The sequence below is a fragment of the Cervus elaphus genome, chromosome 18, assembly GCF_910594005.1.
Source record: "Cervus elaphus chromosome 18, mCerEla1.1, whole genome shotgun sequence".
NCBI lineage: Eukaryota > Metazoa > Chordata > Mammalia > Artiodactyla > Cervidae > Cervus > Cervus elaphus.
Genome location: NC_057832.1, coordinates 93,430,879 through 93,456,219, shown reverse-complemented (window position 1 = coordinate 93,456,219; position 25,341 = coordinate 93,430,879). Strand labels below are relative to the sequence as shown.

Below are 25,341 nucleotides of genomic sequence, written 5' to 3'. Positions count from 1 at the left end.
GCCCACGCACACTCCCAGTCCCGACCCTGATTTCAGAATATCCACGTGGCCTGCCCTCCAGTTATCCGTGTGTGTGAGGGTTGCATGAGACGAGAAACACTTTGGATAAATGACTTCTGGCCAAAGAGCTGCAAAAGGTGGGAGGGGTGGGGCGGGGTGGGGGCGCAGCAACACCAGCGGAGCCTGGCAAATATGAGGAAAGGTGGGGAGCCGGGACCTTGCTTCCCGCAGAAGCTAGATGTGTGGTGTGGGTTTCCACCTTAAAATCACACATGAGTGCACGAGGCAGTGGGGGAAATCATTTTATTTTATCTCAGAGTTTGAGTGACAAAACGTAAACAAGAAATTAGAAGGAAATGCATTTTAGGTTTCCCTTATAGGACCTTAGGGATTCCGCTCTGATTACCGTATTTTTCGATGTACCTGTATCATTGAAACTTGAGAATATTTTTCATCACAGTTTATACCTTTACTGTTTTAAGACATTTAACTCATGGGACTATAAAATTTCAGCAGTTAAAATTCCCTGCATGGGTCGGTGCCTTTTTAACCACATTCTGCTGTTGTCCAATAACGCCAAGTAATCGAAAAGAATTATTTAGCAGTCTTGGATATTACATGTTTGACTCTTTTGTTCCTCCTTTTTTTAAAGATACTGTTTTCCCTTTGGAAGACCTGAGGGTGCACTGAAAGCTACACTTTCATTACTTGAAAGGGTATGTTTGAACATGACTTTGTAAGTACTATTTGCATTCTCAATGGCTGTGTAGTTATTGAACTAGGCTGACGGTCCCATTCCTTAGGAGTGTGATATCCTCTAGGTTTGTTGCATTTCATCAGTTTCTCACTTTTTCTTACTACATTCAAATTCTTCTATATCTTCCTTTTCCTCTCCAAAACCCTTCTGAAGCCTGCACCACTGCCATCCTGAGTTTGTAGCATCCTTTTGTTAATATCCATTTTTCCCACCTCTTTGTTCCCCCTCAGGAAATAGTCATTTTTTATTTCAGTTTAATATAATCATGTTTCTCAGACTTCACAGTTGTCTTTTATTATCCCCCCTTATTTGTACTTCTGCCTGCCATATTCCTCATATCTGTAAGAGTTCTCGGCATTTAATATTCACACACATGTCATTTCTTTCATTCTCAATTTGCCTCAAAATTTATTTCAATTCTATTTATGTGTTACTTTGAGTGAATTCACAAATAACAGAAATTGATGATCACAGAAGTCGTGAAATTATATGAGTGTATGAAAAGTAAACAGCAAATAAGGCTTTATGTCCATGTTAAAAATCATTAGTGAAAATATATTCTCCACTGCTGTTTCTGTGGTAGATTAGGTGAGAAAGGGAAATATCATTTCATCTAGTTATAAAACTATTCACATGCTAGTTGGAAACTAGCAGTTGAGTAATGTGGACAAGTTTTATTCCTTATCCATATTAAAAAGTATATCTAGCGATCATCTCTGTCTCATGATTTGATTATTCTGGTCTTGGTTTGTTGACTTCAAAGCACTTGTTCTTACTGATTTTTCTGCTCAAGGAATTCCAGGTAATACATTATTTATTCGCACCTCTCTGAAAAGCAAAAAGGGGAGACAGTGTTCAGTGATTTAAGAATTTAGGAGAGGAGAGCTAGAACTGAGGACTGAAGTGAGATCTTTGGAATACAGATTAGTGTTATCTGTCTCTGTCTTATCCTTGATCACTGTGAACTATGTGATAGAAATATTATTGTCATAATTATTTTACTAGAATTTTTATAGTATTAAAAGCTGCCTGTAACTCAGACTTTTCATAGTTTTCATTTCCTCCTATGCATTAAGGTATTGTTGATGAGACAGAAGTCTTTAAAGGCAGCTTTGGTTTTTGGAACGGCATCCCATCCTGGGTACCCAGCGCAGCCTGGCAGTGTGCTGGTTTCCATGGCAGAGCTTCTGTCCTTCCCCCAGCAGGGAAGAGTTAGTAATAGCAGAGATGCCCTCATGGCCTACACTGACAGGTGGCAGAATGAACTGATATATATATATATAGTATATATATATAGTAACTGATCATGTCTCTTACTGAACTGAGGAAATGGTAAGGGCTATTTCTTCATTTTCATGTCTGTACTTACTGACATCTTAGAAAAATAAAATTGCATGTGAATTGTTGATCCTTACGATGCCTTGAATAAACATGGGGAGGAAGCATGAAACATAGGTTGTGCCTCCCTTTTGCACGTGCCAGTCCTTTATCTGTACTTCTCCAGGAAAGGGGATTCAGTTTCCCCACACACACTTCAGACAGTGTCCAGCTTCTAGATACAATGAAATACTGCCTGATTTTAACCCTAAATACAGACATTCAAATTTTAAAGCTGTTACTGTTATTTGAAAGCTTGGCACCATGGGGAAAGTCTAATAGTAAAATTAATCTTAAATTTTAGTAGTAATCACATTAAAAAGAATAGTGCCTGTTCATGCTTTAACTGTTGGCAGAAGGATTTTTTTTTTTCTGGCAATAAAGAGTCTAATGTGCAGTTCTAGTTCAAGTGCCAAATATATGTCAGTGTGTTAAAGATTTTTAATATGAGAATATGAAGAAAGTTTAATTTGATAGGAGAGGAAAGTTTTAAGTGGTAAAGTTTGCTGTTTTCAGAAGGAAACCTTGCCTGACAAGATGAAAACATGTTGTCAAGGATCACCAGTGCTAGAATAATTGAATGAATTTGAGATTATAAAATTCTTCATGCCGAGGCTGGTCAAAATAGAATGAAATAATGAAGCATGAAATGGATATCTTCATGTTCTTTTAATATTTTTTTTCAAAGTGAAAGACTGATAGAGTAAGAACATTTTAAAAAGTATTGTCTTCTTTATGTTAAGATTTTGCTATACCTGTATTTTGTAGAATTTGAATGGAAGCAAAGCAAGAAAAATCATATTACTTATAGGGAAGATAGAGGTTGACTAATTGTATAACTAAAACTTACTGTAAGCAGTTTTTTTTATCACTAGGAAAGTTTTAAGGAAAACTGTCAATGAGTCATTATAAAAGTACTTAACTGAGTTATATGTTGAATTCTGGATATAATTGCATTTTCCATTTGCCAACAGTAATACTTGTAAATAGAAAATCCAAAAATATAATTTAGGAACCCATAATAATAATTTAGGAAAGTAATCAGTTTTTGTTTTTTTTGTTTAATTTCAGAAAGCTTCCTTTTGTTTTGACATTTGATAGTCCTTTCATTTCACTAAGACAAAGAAGTCCCCCCCGCCCCCGGCCCCCAGCAGATCAAAATAAAATACAATTAGTGAAAGTAGAGGTCTTGATTTTTGTAGAGTCTGTAAATAATGCTTATTTTAATGAAATTTGTGTTTTCATGTATATTGCTCCAAATATTTAAGGCTTTTAAATCAAGGATGTACAAGGTACACTTTGTACAAGGACAAAAGTTTCGTCCCAAGGACTGTAACCCTCATCTGAAACAGCTGCTCTAGGCTTTGTGTTTCCCTGGAGGAAAAGTGAGTCCCACTGAATGGTAATGTAGCCTGTGGGCGTTTTTGATATCCTTACATGAGGCTTAGACAGGAGGAGCCAAGACTCAGAGATTACTTCCCAGCTGTGAAGTGCCTCCTCATTGCCTCCCTCAAGGTTACCTGGGACCCCTTCCTACTAATAGGTTTAGGACAATTTGTGTACTTGCTTTTCATATTCTATGCAGTCTCTGTCTTTCTCTTTCTCTCTCTAGGTTTTAATGAAAGATATTGCCACTCCCATACCAGCAGAAGAGGTGAAAAAAGTGGTCAGAAAATGTCTTGAGAAAGCTGCCTTGATCAATTACACGAGACTCACAGAATACGCCAAAATAGAAGGTCAGTGCAGTGAGCAATTGCTGAAGTGGCCGTGAGAGCCAACAATGCCTATTAACTGCATTTTCTGTGAGAAGTCCTTTCCTTCCCTGAACAAACCTGTGCCATGGCAAAGGGAAATGTCTCATTAAAATCTCAGCTGGTGAACTGAAGAGCTTTTTCCTATTCATTGCTTTAATATGCCTCCTGGGACTCTGCTTGAATGAAAGACCCGGGATTCGTGCTTAAGTTGTCCTTTGTTCTTATTTTGAGTTTTGAAGAAACCAAAACGTGTTTTCATGGGTTGTATTTTTTGACATTACAGTGAGTATGTCTAACATTTAAAGGATGGGCAGTGTATTCATTCTTGGTCTGTAACAGTGTACTGTTACATAATTTCATTTTCGGTTCTGCAGCATCTCTCAGAGAAAAGAGGAAACTTGTTGATTATGGTGAGGGCTGAAACAAACTGATAGAATGTCCTTGCAACTTTTAATTGCTTACAATATATTGATGCATTTGAAAGATTAGCTCTCTTGAGAGGATTGTGCATTTTTTTCTCTTTCTTCAGGTTTTATTCATTAAGGATAATTCATTTTCTTCATTAAGGTTTAAGATGCTTAGAAATACATAGATTGAAATTTGTGGCGAAGTCACACAATCAGCTCTTATCTAACCGTCCTTTGACTGATATAATTAAAAGCAATAGAAATGACCTCAGATTCTCTAATTATCAGAAAACTAGCTTGTGTAATACATGTAGCTTTAACTTAGGAAAGAAAAAGTTTGTGGTGTTAAATAGTTATCTCTAAAAATAAAAAATAATTGTCCATTAGAAAAAAATTTAATAACTTCTAATATAAAAGTGTATTTAATGAATTATAAGTTTATTAATTAGTTGATATTATGATAGATTCATCAAAATTGGGATGGTGAAATAGATGATTATAATTGGCTGTGTTATATCCTTTTTTCTCTCCAAACCTGATCAGGCTTTCTAACGAGCACGTGATAACCAACCTCCTGAGTGATTAACAAAAAAGCCATCCCGTCACTATAGCAACCAATATTATATCACGAGAGTAACAACATGAGACCTCCTTAGTTACCAGTTTAACTTCATTAATTATGATATCATGTTGTGTTAAAGCAAAAGCGATTAATATTAGATCATTTGGGGAAAGTAGAAACAGATTGGTTTTCACATTTTGAGTACTCATCCAAACAGTTTTCATGTTTTGGGAATATTGGGTTTTGTGAACATGGATTGAAAGAATTTATATAAAAATAGAGATATTAAAACTTTCAAGTTTGGCAAAGAGAAAAAACTTATGGATAATCTGAGTAAACACAATATTGTTTTATCCAAATATTATGAACCCTGTACAAAAAACTTTGAGAATCCTTTTGGTCTTTACTATTTTAGTTAATATTTTTGACCATTACCTTATCCAACAATATTGAAAAAATATGCCGTATATTTTTTTATTTCTGTGTTTATTTTCTAGTTGTAGAGTCCATTTTAATATGGACAAATGAAAAATTTTTTTATACAGAGCCATGGGCTTCTTTCGTTAATCAGCTAAATAAACACATTAACAATGTGATCAGAAAGAAATGGTTATTCTTCTGGATCACACACAAAAGCAAGTCTGTGTTAGAAAAAAGCCTAAAGTAGGATCCAGTGGGGTGGGAGCAGGGAATTCTCCCACCTGTTCCTTTCTGGAGTCATCCCACTCAGAACATTCTAGAAAAGGGATCTTAGAAATCTTGTCAGGTAGGACTGCTGAGCAGTCTCTTCTCAAAAAAAAAAAAAAATGCATGCTTATTAGATAAGGAAAACCTTTATGCTTTTCATTTTCTCCCTTTCCCCCCTTTTTTTGTATCTTCAAAAATAGAGTTTTGTTTCATACTTAGGGTCAGACCAAGAACAAACTCAACTTTAAGTTAGAAATAGGAAGTGGGCTAATTTCTTTGCTTTTACATTATGGAGTGGGCGACATGGATAGACTTTGCTTTTCTCCTAAATATTCTTCTCTTATGTTTTAGGCCCAGCAGAAAAGGAACCAGGTAATAAATGTTTGTGCATGCCTGTGCCGTTATTTTTAATGTGGTGGTATTGTGTTTTGATATGGATGAATAGCTCTTTCCCTTTCAGAGGTCTTGTTTGATTACTTTGACTAAGATACTGAAAAGATTTTGACTTTTGTTGGAGCTATTGCTAATGCTTTGTAGGGAAAACACAGGCCATTTATCTCTGCAAAAGTTCAGTAATATTTTTTGATATGAGTTCAAAGCAATACATGTTAGGCTGTATTAATGTTATGCATCAGGTTTTAAGCATGTACACTAATCTTATTTAGAGCTGTTGCCAATATTTGAAGGACTCTTACAAGTAGAAAAGAGGACTATCTTCCTTTCATCATTCCCAGAAGATAACCTGAGAGTAAAAACGTATAATGCTGTTAAATAAAAAGTAAGCTGCTCTTACCTTTGCAAGTTGTTCATCATAGCAGAGGTTATAAAACTCCATTCTCAAGAAATTGCTAGGAAAGAGTTCTTCTCCAGGTCTCTAAGGTTTTTTAAAGGTTTTGTTACTTTTGTATGTGTGCATACCACTTTTGCCCATTGTAATTAATTTAATTACAGAGGCCATTGTGTGTTCATCCCATCCATCTCTGCTTCAGATTCTTGCAGGCAAGGTCTCTACTAAAATTGTTCACTGCTTTGTCTCCTACACCCAGCACTGTGCCCATGACACAAAGTAGATACTCACTACTTGGAGAGAGACAAAAGGGCCATTAGTTAGTTCCACCTGAAAACAAAGGTGCTAGAGACAAGTGATGGACCTTTCTAATGCTAGTTTTCTCAGCTTAGTCAAATTGTGCATGCAGTCTTATAGACAAGTTTACTTGGGTGGTTTTTACCTGAAGTTTTCCATTAAGGACACTATTTCATTTTTGTTTTTTCCTACCTTCAATTCTCTCCCGGCATTTGACCTCAGAAAGTGTCAGGAACAAAACACTCAGAGCGAGGAAAAGGGGAAAGAACACACCTCCAATGATCGCTGAAGTGCACTTAAAAAAAAAATGAATTCGGAAAGGAATATGAGACTCCCCTCCCCTCTCATGACAGCCCATTGTGAGAGCCCCAGTCCCATGCTCTTTAGCAAACTTTTTCAAAACCTTTTAGAGCATTTTATCCCCTACATTTCTGTTGCAAATAATTTTTACGTAGTTTGCAGACAAGAAGTCCAGGGTTGTCAGTGGTTTTCCCATTTGCCGTAGAGTAAACAAGTCAGCCAGCTGGGACTAGAGTCAGGTGCCCTGATCCCCAACCTGCAGTGGCTACGCTTCTGTGAAATGGGAAGGGTCACCGTTCGCCTTGGCAAGGATGGAGCAGAGGCAGTTGCCTTCGTTGTGAAATTTGCTGTCCCCTGTCTACTCGCTTCCACCAGATAAAAGTCAGTCTTCCCTTCTCTTGTGTTTAACATCCCTGCCATTTCTCAGCTGTCTAGGCTGCAGACTCTGCGAAAAAGACTTTTTAAAAATTAAACGCTTGCATAGAAAAGAGAAAAAAAATCAGTATAGTCTCAGTAGTTTAAGTAAATGGAAGAGAAAGATACCCTCCACTCAAGACTGTTCTGAAGTAACAGAAGAGAGGTTTTTGAGAAATGTAGTTATATTCTTCTAGTTGCATTGGGTTGCAAGTTAACAGGGTTGCTTAGTAAGTGTTCTTGGAGGTACTTTTAACAGTGAGTAAAAATGAGAGTATCAGTTGCATGTGGAGGAGCTTAAAGGCTTGATAAAACTTTGAAATAGTCCTCTCTTGAGCATTATAATCATTATCCTCTGTTAGTTTGTCCAACGCAGAGAATAAAATTCATCCAGGGTTTGTCATCATTTTGTCATCTGTTGACCTGTTGCCCCAGGGGTTTTTCATTTATACTGCTTCAATGGTTTCTTAAACTGCTCTTCAGAATAAATATTTTACAGATGAGACAACTGAGACTTTAGAAAAAGTCAGCAACTTGCATGAGGTCATGCTGCGATTGAAATTGAGCTGACCTGAGACTTGCACCCGTATTCCTCAATCACCATGGCCCACTCCACGCTCTTCCTCTGGCCTCCCTGCCTCCAGGGTGATCTGATCTAAAGTCATGACATTTTCTGACAAACCACTCACATACCATCACAAAAGCTAAGGGTTATTTGTAGAATCACTTTTTCCAAAAATAATATTTAATAAGAGAAAACAGTTACATGCTAGGCATTATTCTAAGCACTTTACATGGATCCATTTATCCTTTACAACCTCTCTTTACAGTAAATATTACTTTTGTTATTTCCTTTTAGAAAACAGAAGGAGAAGGGTAATTATCTGCGAGCCAGTCTCTGGTCACATAGCTAGTAAGTGGAGATTAGAACCCACTGTCTACCTGTTAAGCTGCCTTCATATTTTCCCTGCACTTCCCTACCTCTCCATTCTGCACTCAGTTAAAATGGACATTTGAAATGGAACAGTGCTGCCCATAGAGATACAATGAAAGCCATATTTGTAACTTAAAATTATTTGGTAGGTGTATTTAAGAGGTATTTTTAAAAGCAGTGAAATTAATTTTAAGATTATAGGTTATTAACCCAATATATCCAAATATTTCCATTTAAAAATGTATCCAGTATACACAGTTATTACAATATTTTACATTCTTTTTTTCCTGCAATGTTTCTGAAATCCAGTGGGCATTTTCCTCTGCCAGCACACCTGCATGAGAAGTAGCTACTCATCCATATCCCAGTGACCAGTGGCTGCTGAACTGGACAGCACAGGCCTCTGGTGGAAGGCTAAGAGGACTCCAGAAACTAAATCTTTATTTTCCCTGACACTTCTTAAGTGTCAAAGGTTGAATATAATTAAAATGTGCCACCTCTCTACAACCCCAAGTGATTCTTCCTTCTTTTTCTTTATAACCCATATGATCTAACACGCAAGGGAGTTATTTCATCCAGCTATTGTCCTAGAATGTTAGCCCCTCCCCGCCCCCAAGGGCAGGGCTTGTGTATTTCAAAACTGCTGTATCTCTAGTGCTGAAAAAAGTGCGCAGTGCATTGTTACTTGATATAAACTTTATTGAATAAATGATTGAGTTTATGGCACAGTGATCAGACTCTACAGTAGAGAGAATATCTGTAAACTGGCAAGCTGGCTTACAAAAGGTCATTCAAACCAATCCCTGAATAGTTAACAGTATAGAGCAAAAATGAACCACTAATTTAAAATAACAAGATTGGAAAAATTAAACCAGAATTTCATGCCCTTTATTGGGGCAGGGGTTGGGGGAGGCGTGGTAAAGAGGCTTGGGATCACACAAGCCAGAAGTTACAGACAGCAATTGTATTAATTACAGCTAGTAATCTAACCTGTTTCAGTAGTTGTTTCTATAATTTAAAATGATGTTCAGCATTTGACTCATAGTTCTCATCCTTGGGAATTCTTCAGATTTTCCATTGGCAGCACAGATTTGAAGAGAAAAAGGGATTTTACAACTCTGTATTAGATGAAATACAACAGATGACCCCTCTCTAAATGCCTTCTTTCCTTCTTGGAAATTGTTTACGTGAGTTTTATAAGAACGCTTTTGTAGTTCATTTGAAGAATTCATTTGAAGAACCTGAAATTTCTAGAAAGCAAATTTTTTTTTAATTTTAAGAAATGTTTGAGATTTACACTGTTGCAAAATCAGCTAGTTTCCTCTTTGGTTTAATTTTACCCCTAACTTTTTATATAATAAGAGGATCATTTTTATTGATAATCCAAGGTTCAAAATGATACTGAAACTAGGTTTCTAATTGTGTGTGTGTGTGTTTTAATCACATGCCTTATTGATGCAAATTATTTTTAAAGAAGAATTCATTTGTTCTTTAATTCAAGGAATCTTTTAATGAACAGAAACAGCTATAAAATGTCTAACAACCATCTCTGCTTTCTCCTAAAAACTACATAACATTTTGTGACTTACGATGAAAGAGGAGGGAGACCTCTCCTTATAGCTTGCCTTGACCTGGGATGTTTTACATCAGTTTGGTACCTAAGCTCCTTGTGAATCTCAGTACGTGGAGGTGCCCTGAACAGAAGGTAGCATGGAATGAACATGCAGAGGCTTTGTGCAGTGAGGATCTGTCTAGGCCCTTGTTGCCAGGTTCCCGGCTCTAACCCCCTAGTGCTCTCATTTTCAAGGTCTCAGTTGAACAGGAGAGACGTGCTTTCCCAGAGGGCCGCACTGCTTGCTTTCTTTGAGTGGGGAAGTTGCCCTGCAGCCCTCCTGACGTCATTAGGATGTGTTTGCCATCTGGGTGGCATTTTAATTTAGCACTTCATTGTCAAAGTGGAGCAGTAAATAATAAATATATGAAATCAGTAAAGAACCCTGATTCTTTCCTGCAGTAAAGGAGTAAAGATAGGGCAGGATAGTGCAGTGCGGGAGCCCCAGGAGATGCAGGTTTGATCCCTGGTTCTGGAAGATCCCCTGGAGGAGGGCATGGCAACCCACTCCAGTATTCTTGCCTGGAGGATCCCATGGACAGAGGAGTCCATGGTGTCACACAGAGTCAGACACAACTGAAGCTACTTAGGACGCACACACATTCTACTTAAGGGCATGTGTGTACAGAAGTAAGTATATAAACTGCAGAGTTGATGAAAAATTTTTTTGTTAATGAATTGATAATTTCTTTCTAATATTTCCAGGATAACATAACAGTTTACTCTCATCAAAGTTTTTGAGTTTCCTTACAAATTTGATTTTTAAATTTTGGAAGGATTATGTGTTACCATGAATTCAGGCTACAATGTCTAAGTAATAGACCTGAAATCTTACATTCCCATAAAGCCTGACAACACTTTTCAAGAGGTAATTTGTGTACTAAAAGAAACAAGTGGAAATGGAATTGTTAGTTGTTCAGCCATGTCTGACTCTTTGCAACCCCATGGACTGTAGCCTGCCAGTCTCTTCTGTCCATGAAATTCTATAGGCATAGGCAAGAATACTGAACTGTGTTGCTATTCCCTTCTCCAGGGGATCTTCCTGACCCAGGGATTGAATCTGCATGCAGGCAGATTTTTTACCATCTGAGCCACCAGGGAAACCCAAAGTCCTTGCCTTGAAGATAATAAAGAGTCCAGCCTATTAGGACAATGTGACCTGGACTGTGGGATCTTGGACTGAAAATAAAAACCTCAGTGACCATTTGTGCTTCTGATTATTTCACCTGATGGTTTAGGAACAAATTGATAGATACAATTTCTGACTCTAAAACAGAGAGAATGACGTGTTGTCATTTTCTTTAAAATATCTGAGAAAATCATATAAATCTATAAAGTTTTTCTTTTTCTTTTCTTTTTTTTTTTTTTGAGCTACCCTGAGTTAGTATCTCTGATTATCTAGATAGGGATCAAATTAAAATTCATTTTTGCACTATATATAAGGAAAAGCTGTGAGTATTTTTCAGGTGGTCAATAAAATATTTAAATTACCTAAGAAGATAATTGTTTCCTGATAGCTATAAATTATTTTAATTTTATCAGCTAGGATGACACAATTGAAATGTTAATTTTAAACTATTTTTATCAGCATGTTCTTGTCAATATATTGGTGTCTTTCACACCTCCTTGCCACACCATTAGCCTTATTCTATATGATGCATGTACAGAAAGTATTAAGACCATATTCTTTTTAAAGTATTATGCAATAATATAAATTCATTTTGACTATTTCCACATCTGATCTGGAATAAATGAGGATTTCTAGTATGTTTATTTGCCCCAAATTTTCTCTCCCACCAACTCACTAGGCACTCAAGATAAGCACCTGCACTATAAAATTTGTGTTCATGTCATTAACCAACTGATGACAATGTTGGCAGATTCGTTTCCATATATCCAAAGCCAGTTTGGGACCATAATAGGCAGGAGTTGCAGGGATTATTGACTAGAAGAGGCAAGTGAAGGCATGATTTGCTTATGTCTGACAGAGCTTTAATGTTCTGTGTGTATCTTCCAGCAGCTTAGGACAGAGTACAAGCGTGTGGTACAGTTGCTCATTAGCTCTCTGTACACTCAGGTCACTAACCAAGTGAAGAGTCAGATGAAGACATAAGGCGCACCCTTGTATGCCAGGGGTGGCCTGGGACCTCTGCACCCACTGTTCATCCACAGCTTTAGTTACCAAAGGACAAGGGTTCTGACAAAGCGTGTAGACATTTCTTTTCAACTTTTTATTTTATATTGGAGTACTGAAGCTGAAACTCCAATACTTTGGCCACCTGATGCAAAGAACTGACTCATTTGAAAAAATCCTGATGTTGGGAATGATTGAAGGCAGGAGAAGAAGGGGACAACAGAGGATGAGATGGTTGGATGGCATCACCAACTTGATGGACGTGAGTTTAAGTAAGGGCCAGGAGTTGGTGATGGACAGAGAAGCCTGGTGTGCCACAGTCCATGGGGTTGCAAAGAGTCGGACACAACTGAGCGACTGAACTGAACAGCTAGTTGGCAATGTTGTGATAGTTTCAGGAGGACAGGAAAGGGTCTCGGCCGTACATATACATGTGTCCATTCTACCCCAAATTCCCCTCTCATTCAGGCTGCCATGTAACACTGAGCAGAGTTCTCTGTGCTGTAGAGTAGGTCCTTGTTGGTTATCGTTTTTGAATATAGCAATGTGTACATTCCCATCCCAAACTCCCCAACCATCTCTTTTCCCCATTCTTCCCCCCTGGCAACCATCAGTTTGTTCTCTAAGTCTGTGAGTCTGTTTTTGTTTTGTAAATAAGTTCATTGTATCATTTCTTTTTAGATTCCCAATATAAGGGATGTCATATGATATTTCTCTTTCTCTGTCTGACTTCCTTCACTCAGCGTGACAATCTCTAGGTCCCGCATGGAGACATTTCAGGATACTTAGCCCTGTCTCCTCTAAAATTAGTTCTGGGTCTGCATTCCTCTAACGTCCTTCCTGATTGACCTTCGTCTAATTCTGGGAAAGCATCAGTATGCACTGCTCCATCTAAAGCAACTGTTGGCTGCGCCGTCATGCTACCCTCTGCTTTTGGCTTCTGTCCTTTGTATTGGGGTTAATATTGCCAGGGCTGAATGACTTGTCATGCCATGAAGTCTTTTGTGACCTAAGTGAGCAGAACTTTTCCTTGATCATCAGTCTCTTTGTCAATGAGTCATCCATCTTTTTCTCAGTTATCATTTTATTCTGTTTGAGTGTGAATTGCAATAGATAAGGACAGTTTCAGAGACAGTCATAGCGTATTCTGTATATAAAAGAAGGAAAACCTGATTCAATCATGATCAGTGTTCCCTTTCCAGATTAGGCTATCATAGGAACATGACCCTAAGTTTCAATGACACCTAAATTTAAGATTTTTTAAGGGAAGTCAGTACTTTTTAGTCTTATAAAGGACATAGTAAGCCTCAGTTTTCTAGCTCTGTAGTTGCAAACTTCCTGTTACTCACACCCACTTGTCTCTTCTCTTCTGCATCATCAGGGGATGAGTTATCTTCTCTTCAAGGCCAACTCATCCACCTGTGATGTTGACCCCAATTCTACCTACCCCTTTCCGGAGGTATTTTGTTCCATCATATATCCCTTCTTTCTCCTGTGGCTTGTACCTCTGTCTTCTTTTACATTATTTACCTTCCATTTCTAACATTGGTATCTCCCTAAAAAACACCTTGTCTTGAGTTCTGCCTCCTTTCAGCTGCCATCCAAAGAGCAGGGTATAATCTCACCTTCGTTTCACTCACTTTCATTCCATTTTGCCCAAAGAAGAGTGCCTTCCAGTCTCACCAGTCTGTCTGGTGGGGAGTTAGCTACCCTAGTCTGATGTATGGCTGGTCAGAAGGAGAGAGGGAGGGAGGGAAACTTTGAAATTCTGCCCCTGCCTCCCCGCACATTGCCTTGAGACGTCCAATGCCTTAGCTCTTGTCATTGGGATTGGTAGCAGTAGGTCAGGTGGCCAAGATCTGCAGTATTATCAGGACAGGGGCTCAGCTGTGATGCAGTGAGAGTTTGATGAAAACAGGAAAGAGCTGAGCCACCCCCATCATCCCTTCACTCTTCCACATCCCAACCCTCAGCCTGGTGAACTAAAGCTAAGGAGACTTTTAACCAAGTGCTGTTGCTTTAAATCTAACAAATCAATGGTGAATCCCTATGCATAGGAGTTGCCTGATAGATTAGTATGAAAAGGGAATCTATCAGTATTGATTCTGTGTTGCCTGAGACTCTCTACTCCAAAGACTAAGATTCTCTCCTTTCAAAGTCCCTGCAAAGGGCACAGGCCCACCCATCACCCCATTCTCTGTACTTCCAAATGATCTTGAGCTCTCAATCCAAAATTACTAGACTCCGAAGGAGTGCAGCTGTTAGTAAAGACAATAAGTAATATGTATTATCTGGAACTGGTGGAGGAAGAATTTAAACTGAGCATAATAGTCTCAAAGCAATACAGAAAGATGCTTAGCAGTGTGATGCAGCAACTAGCAGTAGTGAAGAACCGAGTGGAAGTATTGGGTATGAAATAATATGGTTGTAAGAAAAACAGGATACAGGATGAATACAGCTGAAAAACTAGCTAGTGACCTAGGCGATTAGAAGGAGGGCAGCAAGAAAGGAGAAATAAGTAGACAATACAAAAGAAAAATATAAGTGTTATAAAGAATAGAAATAGAGTAAGATAGACTTCTATCTGACTACTTAGGAAAGAATGCAGATAAATACAGTATGAAAACAAAAATGAACTAGAGACACACGACAGAGAAAATACTCGAAAAGTATTGTGAACAAATACAAAACTTGAAAGTCAGAAATTGATACATTTCTCAAAAAGCTGTATATTGGTAAAATCAGCCCAAGAAACAAAGCTTAAATGGCCATAAGTTTTAGAGAAAATGAAGTAGTTGTCAAAAATCTCCCATCCCCAAATCCCTAAGAACAGTTGTTTGGGGAGGTAAATTCTACCAAATTTTAAGGAACAAATAATTCCTATCCAAAATAAGTTCAATAAAATGGGAAATGAGGGAAGTTTACTTCATAAAACAAGCATAATCTTGATTCCCAAGCCTGATAATGACAATAAAACAAGAGAATTATTATAGGTCCTTTTTGTTATAAGCATATATATAAAATTCCTGGATACATTAGCTCACAAATCCAACAGTGTATTTGGAAAATAACATATCATGATCAGTGAGATTTGTTTCAAATATATAAAAGTGATTCAACATCAAAAACTAAAAAACTTAAAGATCATATGACCTCAATAGATATTTTTCAAAGGGTGAAACAGTTCAACACTTAGGCATTAAAAAGATTAGACCATTAGCTTAGAAAGAGTTCCTTAGCTTTGTAAAATTCATATAGAAAAATCCCTACAGTGGATATTTAATGAAGAAATTTTAAAGTCATTCTCTAAGATTATGAATAAGACAAATACATACATTATCATTTTTCATAATACTGAGTCTCAGACTCTCTACCTAAAAGGAATGAAAAAAAAAAGTCAAAAGAATGAAGAGAGAAGATATAAAACCACCATTGTTTGCAAATGATCATCTTCCCTAGAATATTCTACAGGATCTAAATAGAACCTATTATATACTAGAGTTCATCAAGTTTGTAAAGTCAGCCTGTTAAAATCAACTGCCTTTCTTTACACCAATGTCCTCAAACTTTATAATTTTGGGACCTATTATACTCTTAAAAATTAATGCAAAACAAATGTATAAAACAAACATATAAAATGTTGCTTAAAAATAAACATAAACCCATTACTTGTTAACATAAAATATTTTTATGAAAAGGAAAAATGTCCAAAACAAACAAAAAACTCATGAGAAGTGTAACAGTGTTTTACCTTTTTGTACATCTATTTTAATTGCTTCCCTAATTGAAAACATCTAGATTCTCATACATACTTCTGCATTCAGTCTATTGCAATGTGTTATTTTTGGCTAAGACAGGAAAAAAATCTGTGTTCAATCTTACTGTAGTTGAAAAGTGTTAGTAAACTTTTCATACAATTATGAGTTTTCTTCTCAGCAAATGGAAGTTTATTATAGGTTAATTGAAATGTGGAATCTGAAAGCAAATCAGTAAACTCTTCATGAGGTTTCATTAAGTTCCGTTGATTTATCATGTATTTTGAATGCATCTTTCACCTTGTGTAATTTTTAACACCAAGTATTGATCATTTGAAAAATATGCAGTGACTTGTGATCTTTTTAATATTAACAAATATTATGTAATACTGAAAAAATCACCCTTGTCAGTATCACCCTTGACTCGTCAAAAAAGCCTTAAAGTATTGGGAAGCTATCAAGCTCATGACAGATATGTTTTCTAAAATTCTACCCTTGCTTGAAAGCTTCCATTTTATCACTGGCAACAAATACTGTCTGTTGTTTCCTTAAAGTGACAGGTTTGCTTCATTTTTCAGAAAACATCTGCCAGATTTCCAAGTCTGAATAACCATACTTTGTCAGTAGTTCTCAACTAAAAATGGTTCTCTGTAAAAGAATAAAATGCAGTTAGCTCAGCCTTGGACTGAAACAGTCCAAATACTTTTCCCTGAGATAATCACTGTGCTTCAGTATACCAAAGCACTTGACACAAATTTCTCATTTTCTCACAGCTGATATTTTTTTAAATGTATACTCAAGGGTAGAAATTCAATAAAATTAATAATTTTTACTCTTCCATCCAGCATTTTTTCTTGAGTACGTGGTGATAAAGAATACATGAGAAGTATAATTTAGCACCTTAAGCCTTGATTCATGGTGAGGTAACAACAGTTTTACCTACTATTGCTTTTGCACCATTAGTGTAAATGTCAACAGAATTTAAAGGCAAAACATCTTATTATGATTTTGACTATGCAGGCCCCCCAAAAGGTATTGGGGATCCACAGTGGTTCATGGACCACACTCAGAAATACTACTTTGCACCATCATTCTATTAGGTAGATGGATGGATAGATAAGGTACCTTTCACAGTAACCACCAAACTCTAAGGTATCCAGCCAGACTATACAGAACTTCTAGACTTCTATAAAGAAAACTTTGAAATTTAAATGAAGGTCACAGCGAGTAATCTAAATAGATATAGAGACAGTTCATGTCCTTAAGAGAGATGACTTAATAATAGGTAAACTCTCCCCCCAAGTTGGAGAAGGCAATGGCACCCCACTCCAGTACTCTTGCCTGGAAAATCCCATGGACGGAGGAGCCTGGTAGGCTGCAGTCCATGGGGTCTCTAAGAGTCGGACACGACTGAGCGACTTCATTTTCATTTTTCACTTTCATGCATTGGAGAAGGAAATGGCAACCCACTCCAGTGTTCTTGCCTGGAGAATCCCAGGGACGGGGGAGCCTGGTGGGCTGCCGTCTATGGGGTCGCACGGGGTCGGACACGACTGAAGTGACTTAGCAGCCCCCCAAGTTAATCTATAATTTCACTACAACGTCCTTCAGAATTTCAGGATCTTAGGAAAAACTGATAAAAGTTACTCCAAAATTTAAATAAAAGAATAAAGGGTACAGGAAAACTGTATTAACTTAAGGAAAAAGCAAAACAGTGTAGAGACTTGCCTTGCCACATACTGAGACGATTTATAAAACAATCCCCAAAGCCCATGATCAACCAGATACTCAGAACAGGAATGTAGAGACAGAGGCGTGTATAAATGGGAGATTGATGTGCTTCATCCAGAATACAGTGGGACCACAAATCACTTTGGAAGGATAGGCTGTTCTAGGAATGTTAAAAAGACAACAGCAGCAGCAGCTAAATGGTTTAAGAGAAACTGAATCTGTCTCTAAGAAAAAAACATGATCTCCAGACAGATTGAAGACATCAGAGTATTACAAAAAACATCTACTACTGTCAATGCTTCATTTCTTTTTATTGTTAACTATCATCAAGCAACATTTTTATCTTTTCACTTCCTCAGTTTTCCAAACTTCCAATTTAGTAACTTCATTTTTCTATGCAGAATTGTTAACCAACCATTTATGCTTGGAAAAAAAATTCTTCACACACTCTGAAATGCTACTTTGAGCGCTCCATGAACCATATTGACTCTTGACATTTCAAAGGAAGATTTGTAAAATAATATGAGGTGAATACCCAAGATAAGGCATTGGGAGTACTTACTTAAATATACCCCAGATTCCTCAGAATCTGGAAAAGTGACAGCCTTCCTAAAGCTTCTCTCTTGGGTGAATATTTGCCTTTTGTAAAAATTCTTAGAACAGAAGCACCTGCTGATAAAACAAAACGTTTATGTAATGTCTCCTTCAGGGCGTTCCTCCCTGAGAACTATTCCCTTGGCCATGCTCCGTAACACTCTGAACAGCTCTTGCTAGAATCTTGTCTCCTTCCTCTGAAGATGCATGGAAATCTCATTACAAGTGTTCAACACCTGTTACCTAAAAGGTCTCAGAAAGGGTGTCAGTTTATTCAGCTCACTTGACAGTGTCTCATGTATTTTTTTGTGTTTTATTTTTATTTTTGTATAGATTGTGGCTCACAGGTAAATTCAGCCTTGAAATAACTAGCTTTCCTGAGCAATTCTGTCGAATTTGTCATTCTCTAAATCCAGGTTTTGAAACCAACTGATTGATGACCTTCTTATTTATTTACTAACACATGTCAACAGGCAAACCAAGTGACAGGCAGCAGTGTGGCTCCTGTAGCACCTTGTTAATCCGAGTAGTTTAGGTGTATTACAAAGTCTTTTCACTTGGACAAAACCAGAGTAATGCAAACTGACAGATTTCACCTCTTTATTTCTCAACAGAATGTGTAAGTGCTCAAAGCCTTAGACAGATAACTAGTTTGGGAAATTAGGGAGATATCTTGTAGCCCATAGCAAAGTGGCCATATAGCTTCAAGCACTCAGTTTGAATTTGTATTGCTGGATTTGTATTGCTGGATTTTATTTTCAAAAGGGAAACCTATAAAATATCCCAGAGGCATCAGTGTACACACACACATTCATGGTGGCAGACAGACCCAGGAGGTTACAAGCAATCGTAGACGTACTCCGGTCAGCAGGTCCAACCCTGCAGTCTTCAGTTGGTCTGTATACTTGCCCAGCTAGGAGACTTTTTCCAAATCATGGTTTCAAATACATTATCACCACTAATGCATGGGCTGGCTGCCTTAACAGATCTTGATTATGTGTCAAAGGAAACAAAGACATACATACAGACATCAAAATCTTTTGACTAGGGACTTCCTTGGTGGTCCAATGGTTAAGACTTCGCCTTCCAAAGTAGGGTGTGCAGGTTCAATCCCTGATTAAGGAGTTAAGATTTCACATGGCTTGTGGCCAGAAACCCAAAACATTAAGCACAGCAATATTACAACACATTCAATAAAGACCTTTTAAAAAATGGTGAACATCAAAAAATATCTTAAAGAGCTTTTGACTAATTTCTTAGCATCCAGGGCTACAAATCTTCAATTGTGGTTGCTGTGTCTAGAAGACTTCTCATTTCTTCTCCTTCAGTTTGTCTTCCAGCTGGCAAGCCTCTGTGATGCCTTTCTCCTTGACCATTGCTCATTGCTGAACAAACCATCTTCACCCCCATTGCCTCACTGGATCCTGCTTACCTAACCCACATTGTTCACAGGCAGACTTTCTCCTAGAAAATGGAAAGAAGAGTATAGGGCCAGGAGAAGGATGAGTATGGAGGTATGAAGTTACTCCCTGTATGTAGGAATGTAATGAATGACCATGGAAAAGCTGTTTGTTTTAGGTAAATGTCTTCGGATTACCTTTATTCTTGGGCCTTCCCTGGTAATGCAGATGGTAAAGAATCTGCCTTCAATGCAGGAGACCCAGGTTTGATCCCTGGGTTGGAAAGAGCCCCTGAAGAAGGAAAGGCTACCCACTCCAATATTCTGGCCTGGAGAATTCCATGGACAGAGGAGCCTGGTGGGATACAGTCCATGGGATCTCAGAGTCTGACACAACTGAGTGACTTAACACTTTCACTTTCACTTTCACTCAGAAGACTGGAAGGACTAGGCATGAAATTTAAGATGCTATAGGCCTTAATTATATGATAATTTAGTTTTGGTGTGTCAGTTACTATAATTGAGATTATTCTGATGGTTTTCAATTTCTGAATCTGAGTTATATTGAGGAGAAATAAATATGGTATATATATGTGTGTGCTTACTTGCTCAGTCATATACAGCTCTTTGTGACCCTTTAGACTGTAGCCTGCATGGCTCCTCTGTCCATGGGATTTTTCCAGGCAAGAATACTGGAGTGGGTTGACATTTTCCTCCTCCAGGGGATCTTCCCAACCCAGGGATCAAATCCACATCTCCTTTGTTTCCTGCATTGCAGGTGGATTCTTTACCTGGTCAGCCATCAGGGAAGGGAAGTCCGTGGTGTGTGTGTGTATGTGTATACACATACACATATGTATATACATACACATGTATGTGTGTGTGTGAAGAGCAAAACCAGGGAAGGGACCATTTCTCAGTTTCAGCTGCTGAATGTATTGATACGTGTGTGCGTGTAAGATACAGATAGATTTCTTGGCTGAAGACTTGTCTTTAGAAAAGCACCTGTTGTACAGTTATTAGCTCTCAGAACTGCCAATGGAAAAAAATTCTGCTGTCATTAGAATCTTGCCACATATTTCTAGCAAGAGCTAACCAGGCCAAAGTAAATATGCACACAAGAAAGTTTTCTTCTCTTTCAAGCCTTCATAGGCTCTGCAGTCAGCAACACTGCAGATTTCCATTTCAGGTGAGATCTTTGATCTTCTGGTTTCACAGATTTGAAGAAAGCCAGAGTCTCAATAGCTAAAAGGACTAAGTTAAACTTGAATAAAACTCAAATCAGGGTATGTTTCTCCATGCCTTTTTTTTTTTCCTTTTTGTCCACTTTGCAGCTGTGGCATCTCAGTTCCTGGCCCAGGGATGGAATTGGGGCCACAGCAGTGAAACCCCAAAACCAGTAGGCCACCAGGCAACTCCCCTGTTTCTCCACTCTTAAAAGTCAAGTTTTAGAAGCCTGTGACAAGTGTTAAACCAAATAATACTCAACTGGTTGTGTATGGATCTCAATAGTCCTGTCTCTGTAATTCCATCACAGTCGTTCCTCACTTTAATATCTCAGGAGAAGGGACTTTCCTGGCAATTCAGTGACTAAGACTCCACTCTTCCAGTGCAGGGGACCAGGGTTTGATCCCTGGTCTGGGAATTAAATCCCACAGGCAGCAACTCAGAGTTCACATGTCACAGCTAAAGATCCTGCATGCTGCAAACAAGATCAAAGACCTGGTATGCCACAGCTAAGACCCAGAGCAGCCAAGTAAATAAATAATAAACAAGATAAAATTTTTTTAAAAAAGATCTTCAGAGGAGACAGTACCTCCATATTCCTCCTCAAGAAACTTGCACCGCGTGTCACTGACATTTACATCCAAATATATCGGACTTTTTCTGGCCTGTCACTCATAGATCACTGGCTGTGGCTTATGGAGGTTGCTCAATTGGATCCAATTTGGCTGCCGTTGTCTGTAGTCCAGTGTCAATTCTCCTGTGCTCTATAGCCAACCATTTCCTTAAAAATGGATTTATTGATGCGAAAGACAATCCAGGTAAAGTATTTAATATATCTGTGACCACAGGACAATTATTTGAAAGCACTATATCATTAGCATGGTTAATTCCAAGGAGGTATTAACTGCAACTGTTGCTTTAAATGACGGGTCATTAAACAAGTTGGCCCCAAAGGGAGTCTTGGAATTAGGAAGCTACAGACCTATTGTTTTCAAACATCTGTGGCACTGGTATTTTCATGTATTGTAAATGGCTATAGGGAGGCATTCCAGATTATTTTCATTCACCTAAGGATTGTCCAAAAATATACCTCATCCTATCTGGAATAACATTACAGAAAGGGATAGTGTGTTCTGATTCTACAGAATAAAGTCACTTTTTTTCTAAAATGAAATTTATGTAACCATGTAGCTTGACTGCAGGTAAAGGAAGAAATAATTTGAAGTTTCAACAAGTCATCTTTGTTTTTCATAAACACTAATAGTTGTCAAAGTGCATTCCCCAGACCAGCACTTCCTGGGACCTGTGAATTGTTTGACCCCCACACGAGAGCTACTGAATCTAAACCTCTGGGGCTGATGTCATCAGTCTGTGTTTCAACAAGCCCTCCGGGTGATTCTGGTGCATGATGAAGTTGTGAATCACGGACCTATACTGAAGACACTCAATTCATTGATTAGAGCTATGTATTATGTCTAGCACTCAGGGTGTGTGCGTACATGCTCAGTAGCTAGGCCTTGTCTGACTTGTTGTGACCCCCATGGATGGTAGCCCACCAGGCCCCTCTGTCCTTGGAATTCTCCAGGCAAGAATACTGGAGTGTAGCCATTTCCTCCTCCAGGGGATCTTCCAGGGACTGAACCCATATCTCCTATATTGGCAGGCAGGTTCTTTACTACTGAGCCACCAGGGAAGCCCATCTGGAACTCATAGAACCATAATAGGTTCAGTAAGACAGTTCAAGAGAGAGTCAGTGATAAGCCATCCTTTTGCAACAGTTAGTAGTGCCAAGTTTGGGGAGTCATATCTTAAGCAGATATAGATCAGGTTGGGGATGTGGGGTTCAGATTTGGGCTACACCTCTCCCCTAGATTCTAGGATGGTCTTTTTAGCCAGCAGGTTGTATTCTCTTCCCTCTAGGGGACTAAGTTGAGAGCATTTCCCCCAAAGTTATCTCTTCTAGTCATAAGCTCCAAAGTGGCAGACAGGTGGGAGGAGGAGTGGTTGTTTTGTTTAATGGGAAAATATTTGATCTCCTGCCCTCCTTCCCTCTTGCGATATAAAGGCCCATGAGTATTGAGGTCTGACCAGGGGTAGGACCCCCCAAGGACCTAGCTGTACTAGACTCTGTATCTCTTACCAGGTTGCTATGCCTGAAGCTAGAGGGTAGGTCAGAAAATCTCAATAAAATTTACATTTTCCAATTGTGTTCTTCATTTGAATCACATGAACAAGGAGAACATTGACCCCAGACAAGAATTAAGATTCAAATTAAGACAGGCTGGGGAGCCAGTAGAAATTTCTGAGCCAGCTGGGCTGGCCTAAAGGGTGGGTGAATGGAAAAAGGCATTTAACATAGAGGTGGTAGTTCAGATGGAGCAATTTCTGATCTGATTGGTATAAAGCATGTATGTGTACATAGCAGTGTGCAGCATATGTCCGTAGTATGATACTGCCCAGTATTTTTATAAGAGGGTGAGGAAGGTGACAGGAGCAGTCACAATCTTATTGGGTTGGCCAATAGATGGCCAAGATGTTATGGCCGTAAAATGTTATGGAAACCCATATGAACTTTTCGGCCAGCCCAATACTTTGGTGGACGAGGGTCACAAGGAAATAGAGGGATCCCTTCCACCATTTCTCAGCGGGGTCTGTGGGTAGATAAGTCTTCCTGATCAGCAGCCCACAGAGAGGGTGCCGACAGTCCTTGCTACTGAATGACCTTTGGGGTTTCAGGTAGAACTCAGTTGTTGTATCCTTGGGCCAGCCTCCTTGTTTAGTTGAACCTTACAAGGCACAGGCTCCCTGTCTCGGTCTCCACAGTGTCCCATGTAGATGCTTCCACGTCGCCCATCTCCTTATTTGGAACAAGCTGTACACCTTCCTTTAATGCCTTTCTCTAGATGATGGTCATTTCTCCACTTCCTCCCCCTCTTTCCTCTTTCTTTTTTTATTTCTTTACTTTTCCTTTTCTCCCCAGGACCTGCAGTTCTCCCCAGCATCTCTTCTTCAGGTGTACAAGCTTCTCTCCTCAGTTACCCCCTGAATGTCAGGGCTTTCTCCTCATTCATCTGATTTTTTTCCTTTAGAGGGAGGGAGTGAGTGCTTTTTCTTCAGATGGGGGGAGGGGAAAGATGGGCGACTTCAGTGTCAGCCTGTGGCTAACTTTCTCTGATCTAGAGTTTCTGAACTCAAACACACACCCACCAAGAAGATAACTTGATTCTGAAGAACTCCATGTATTATACACAAGCAATTAAAACCTTTCTTTTTGATATATCTTTGATGCTATTTCTTTCCTATTTCTTTCTGCATAGTGAGTACATTTAATTCACTCTCTGTCAGAGCTTTTTTCGTAGAACTTCCTCTTATTAACCAAAAAGGGATGGGATGCAGCTCTGTCCTCTACTTAATAAGCTGATTAGGGGGAAAGATACATAAATTCATTGAAGGCAGAAGTTCTATTCATCATTCTATCCCCTCAGTTATTAATACAATATCTTACATGCTTGTTTGTTGAATCAAATTCAGGGCCACAAAATCTGGGGATGGTGAAGAATCAGCAAGAAATCTTGGCACATATATAGGAACTATTGTTGGTGCACTCCAGCTAGTTGTCATGATCTAGACACCTAGGAGAAAGACATGGCCGTACTGTGATGGGATTATCATCATAGCCCTCAATTCAACACCATTCTGAGTTCTATTTCTTCTTTAGCTGCAAGTACAGATATAGTCAGTCTGTTAAAAGTTAAGGTCAAATACATTTCAAATCTCTGTATATCTTATATGGAGAAAAATGGACTAAATTATCTTTAGACTAGTCTTCTCCCCATGTCCTCTCACAAACTTCACTGTGAGCATCCTTGTGTATCCACAAGGAACTTTGGCAGGCAGTGGCAGGGAGGGCGGCAGCCAAGGAGAGGATGCTGAGAATGTGCACCCTATTCGAAGCAGGGGAGCAGAGTTAAAGCGTACTAATGCACAGTGGTCAGGCTGTCTTTTTTTTTTTTTTTTTTTTTCCAGGCTGTCTTTTTAAATGACATGCTCAATTGTGTCTGACTCTTGCAACCCTTTGGACTGTAACCCACCAGGCTCCTTGTGCATCCGATTTTCCAGGCAAAAATATTGGAGTGGGCTGCCATTTCCTGCTCCAGGGGGTCTTCCTGAGCCAGGGATAGAACCCGTGTCTCCTGCATTGGCAGCAGCTGCTTTACCAGTGAGCCACCTGGAAAGCCCTTCTTAAATGTACAGAGGTACATAATTAAAGGGCTTCCTTGGTGACTCAGGAGTAAAGAATCTGCCTGCCAATGCAGGAGACACAGGTTCAGTCCCTGGCTCCGGAAGATCCCCTGGAGACGGAAATGGTAGCCTGGTGGGCTACCGTCCATGGGGTTGCAATAGAGTCAGACACGACTCAGTAACTAAACAACAACACATAATTAAAAGGAATTGCTTTGAGGAGCCAAGAAGTGTTATCATAGAAAAGTAAAAGTTTTCCAGAATGAAAAACTTTCTTAGCCAAGAGCAATACTTTGAAATTCATCAAGAAATCTTGCGACTTTAGGTATCTTTTTTTTTAAAATATCACTGTTTGAAATGCATTACAACTA

At 38.7% G+C, this 25,341-nt stretch overlaps 1 protein-coding gene across 23 annotated transcripts in view; it reads left to right on the top strand.

The window, feature by feature from the left end:
- Positions 1-25,341, top strand: part of CADPS2 (calcium dependent secretion activator 2) — a 571,224-nt gene that overhangs the window by 429,492 nt on the left and 116,391 nt on the right. For 14 of the 23 annotated variants that reach the window (XM_043872599.1, XM_043872595.1, XM_043872586.1 and 11 more), the window contains 3 exons: positions 653-716; positions 3,747-3,870; positions 5,896-5,916. In XM_043872599.1, coding sequence (XP_043728534.1) covers positions 653-716; positions 3,747-3,870; positions 5,896-5,916 — 209 coding nt within the window. The remainder of the gene's footprint in view (positions 1-652; positions 717-3,746; positions 3,871-5,895; positions 5,917-25,341) is intronic. The other 9 variants (XM_043872603.1, XM_043872601.1, XM_043872591.1 and 6 more) reach the window with 1 other exon arrangement.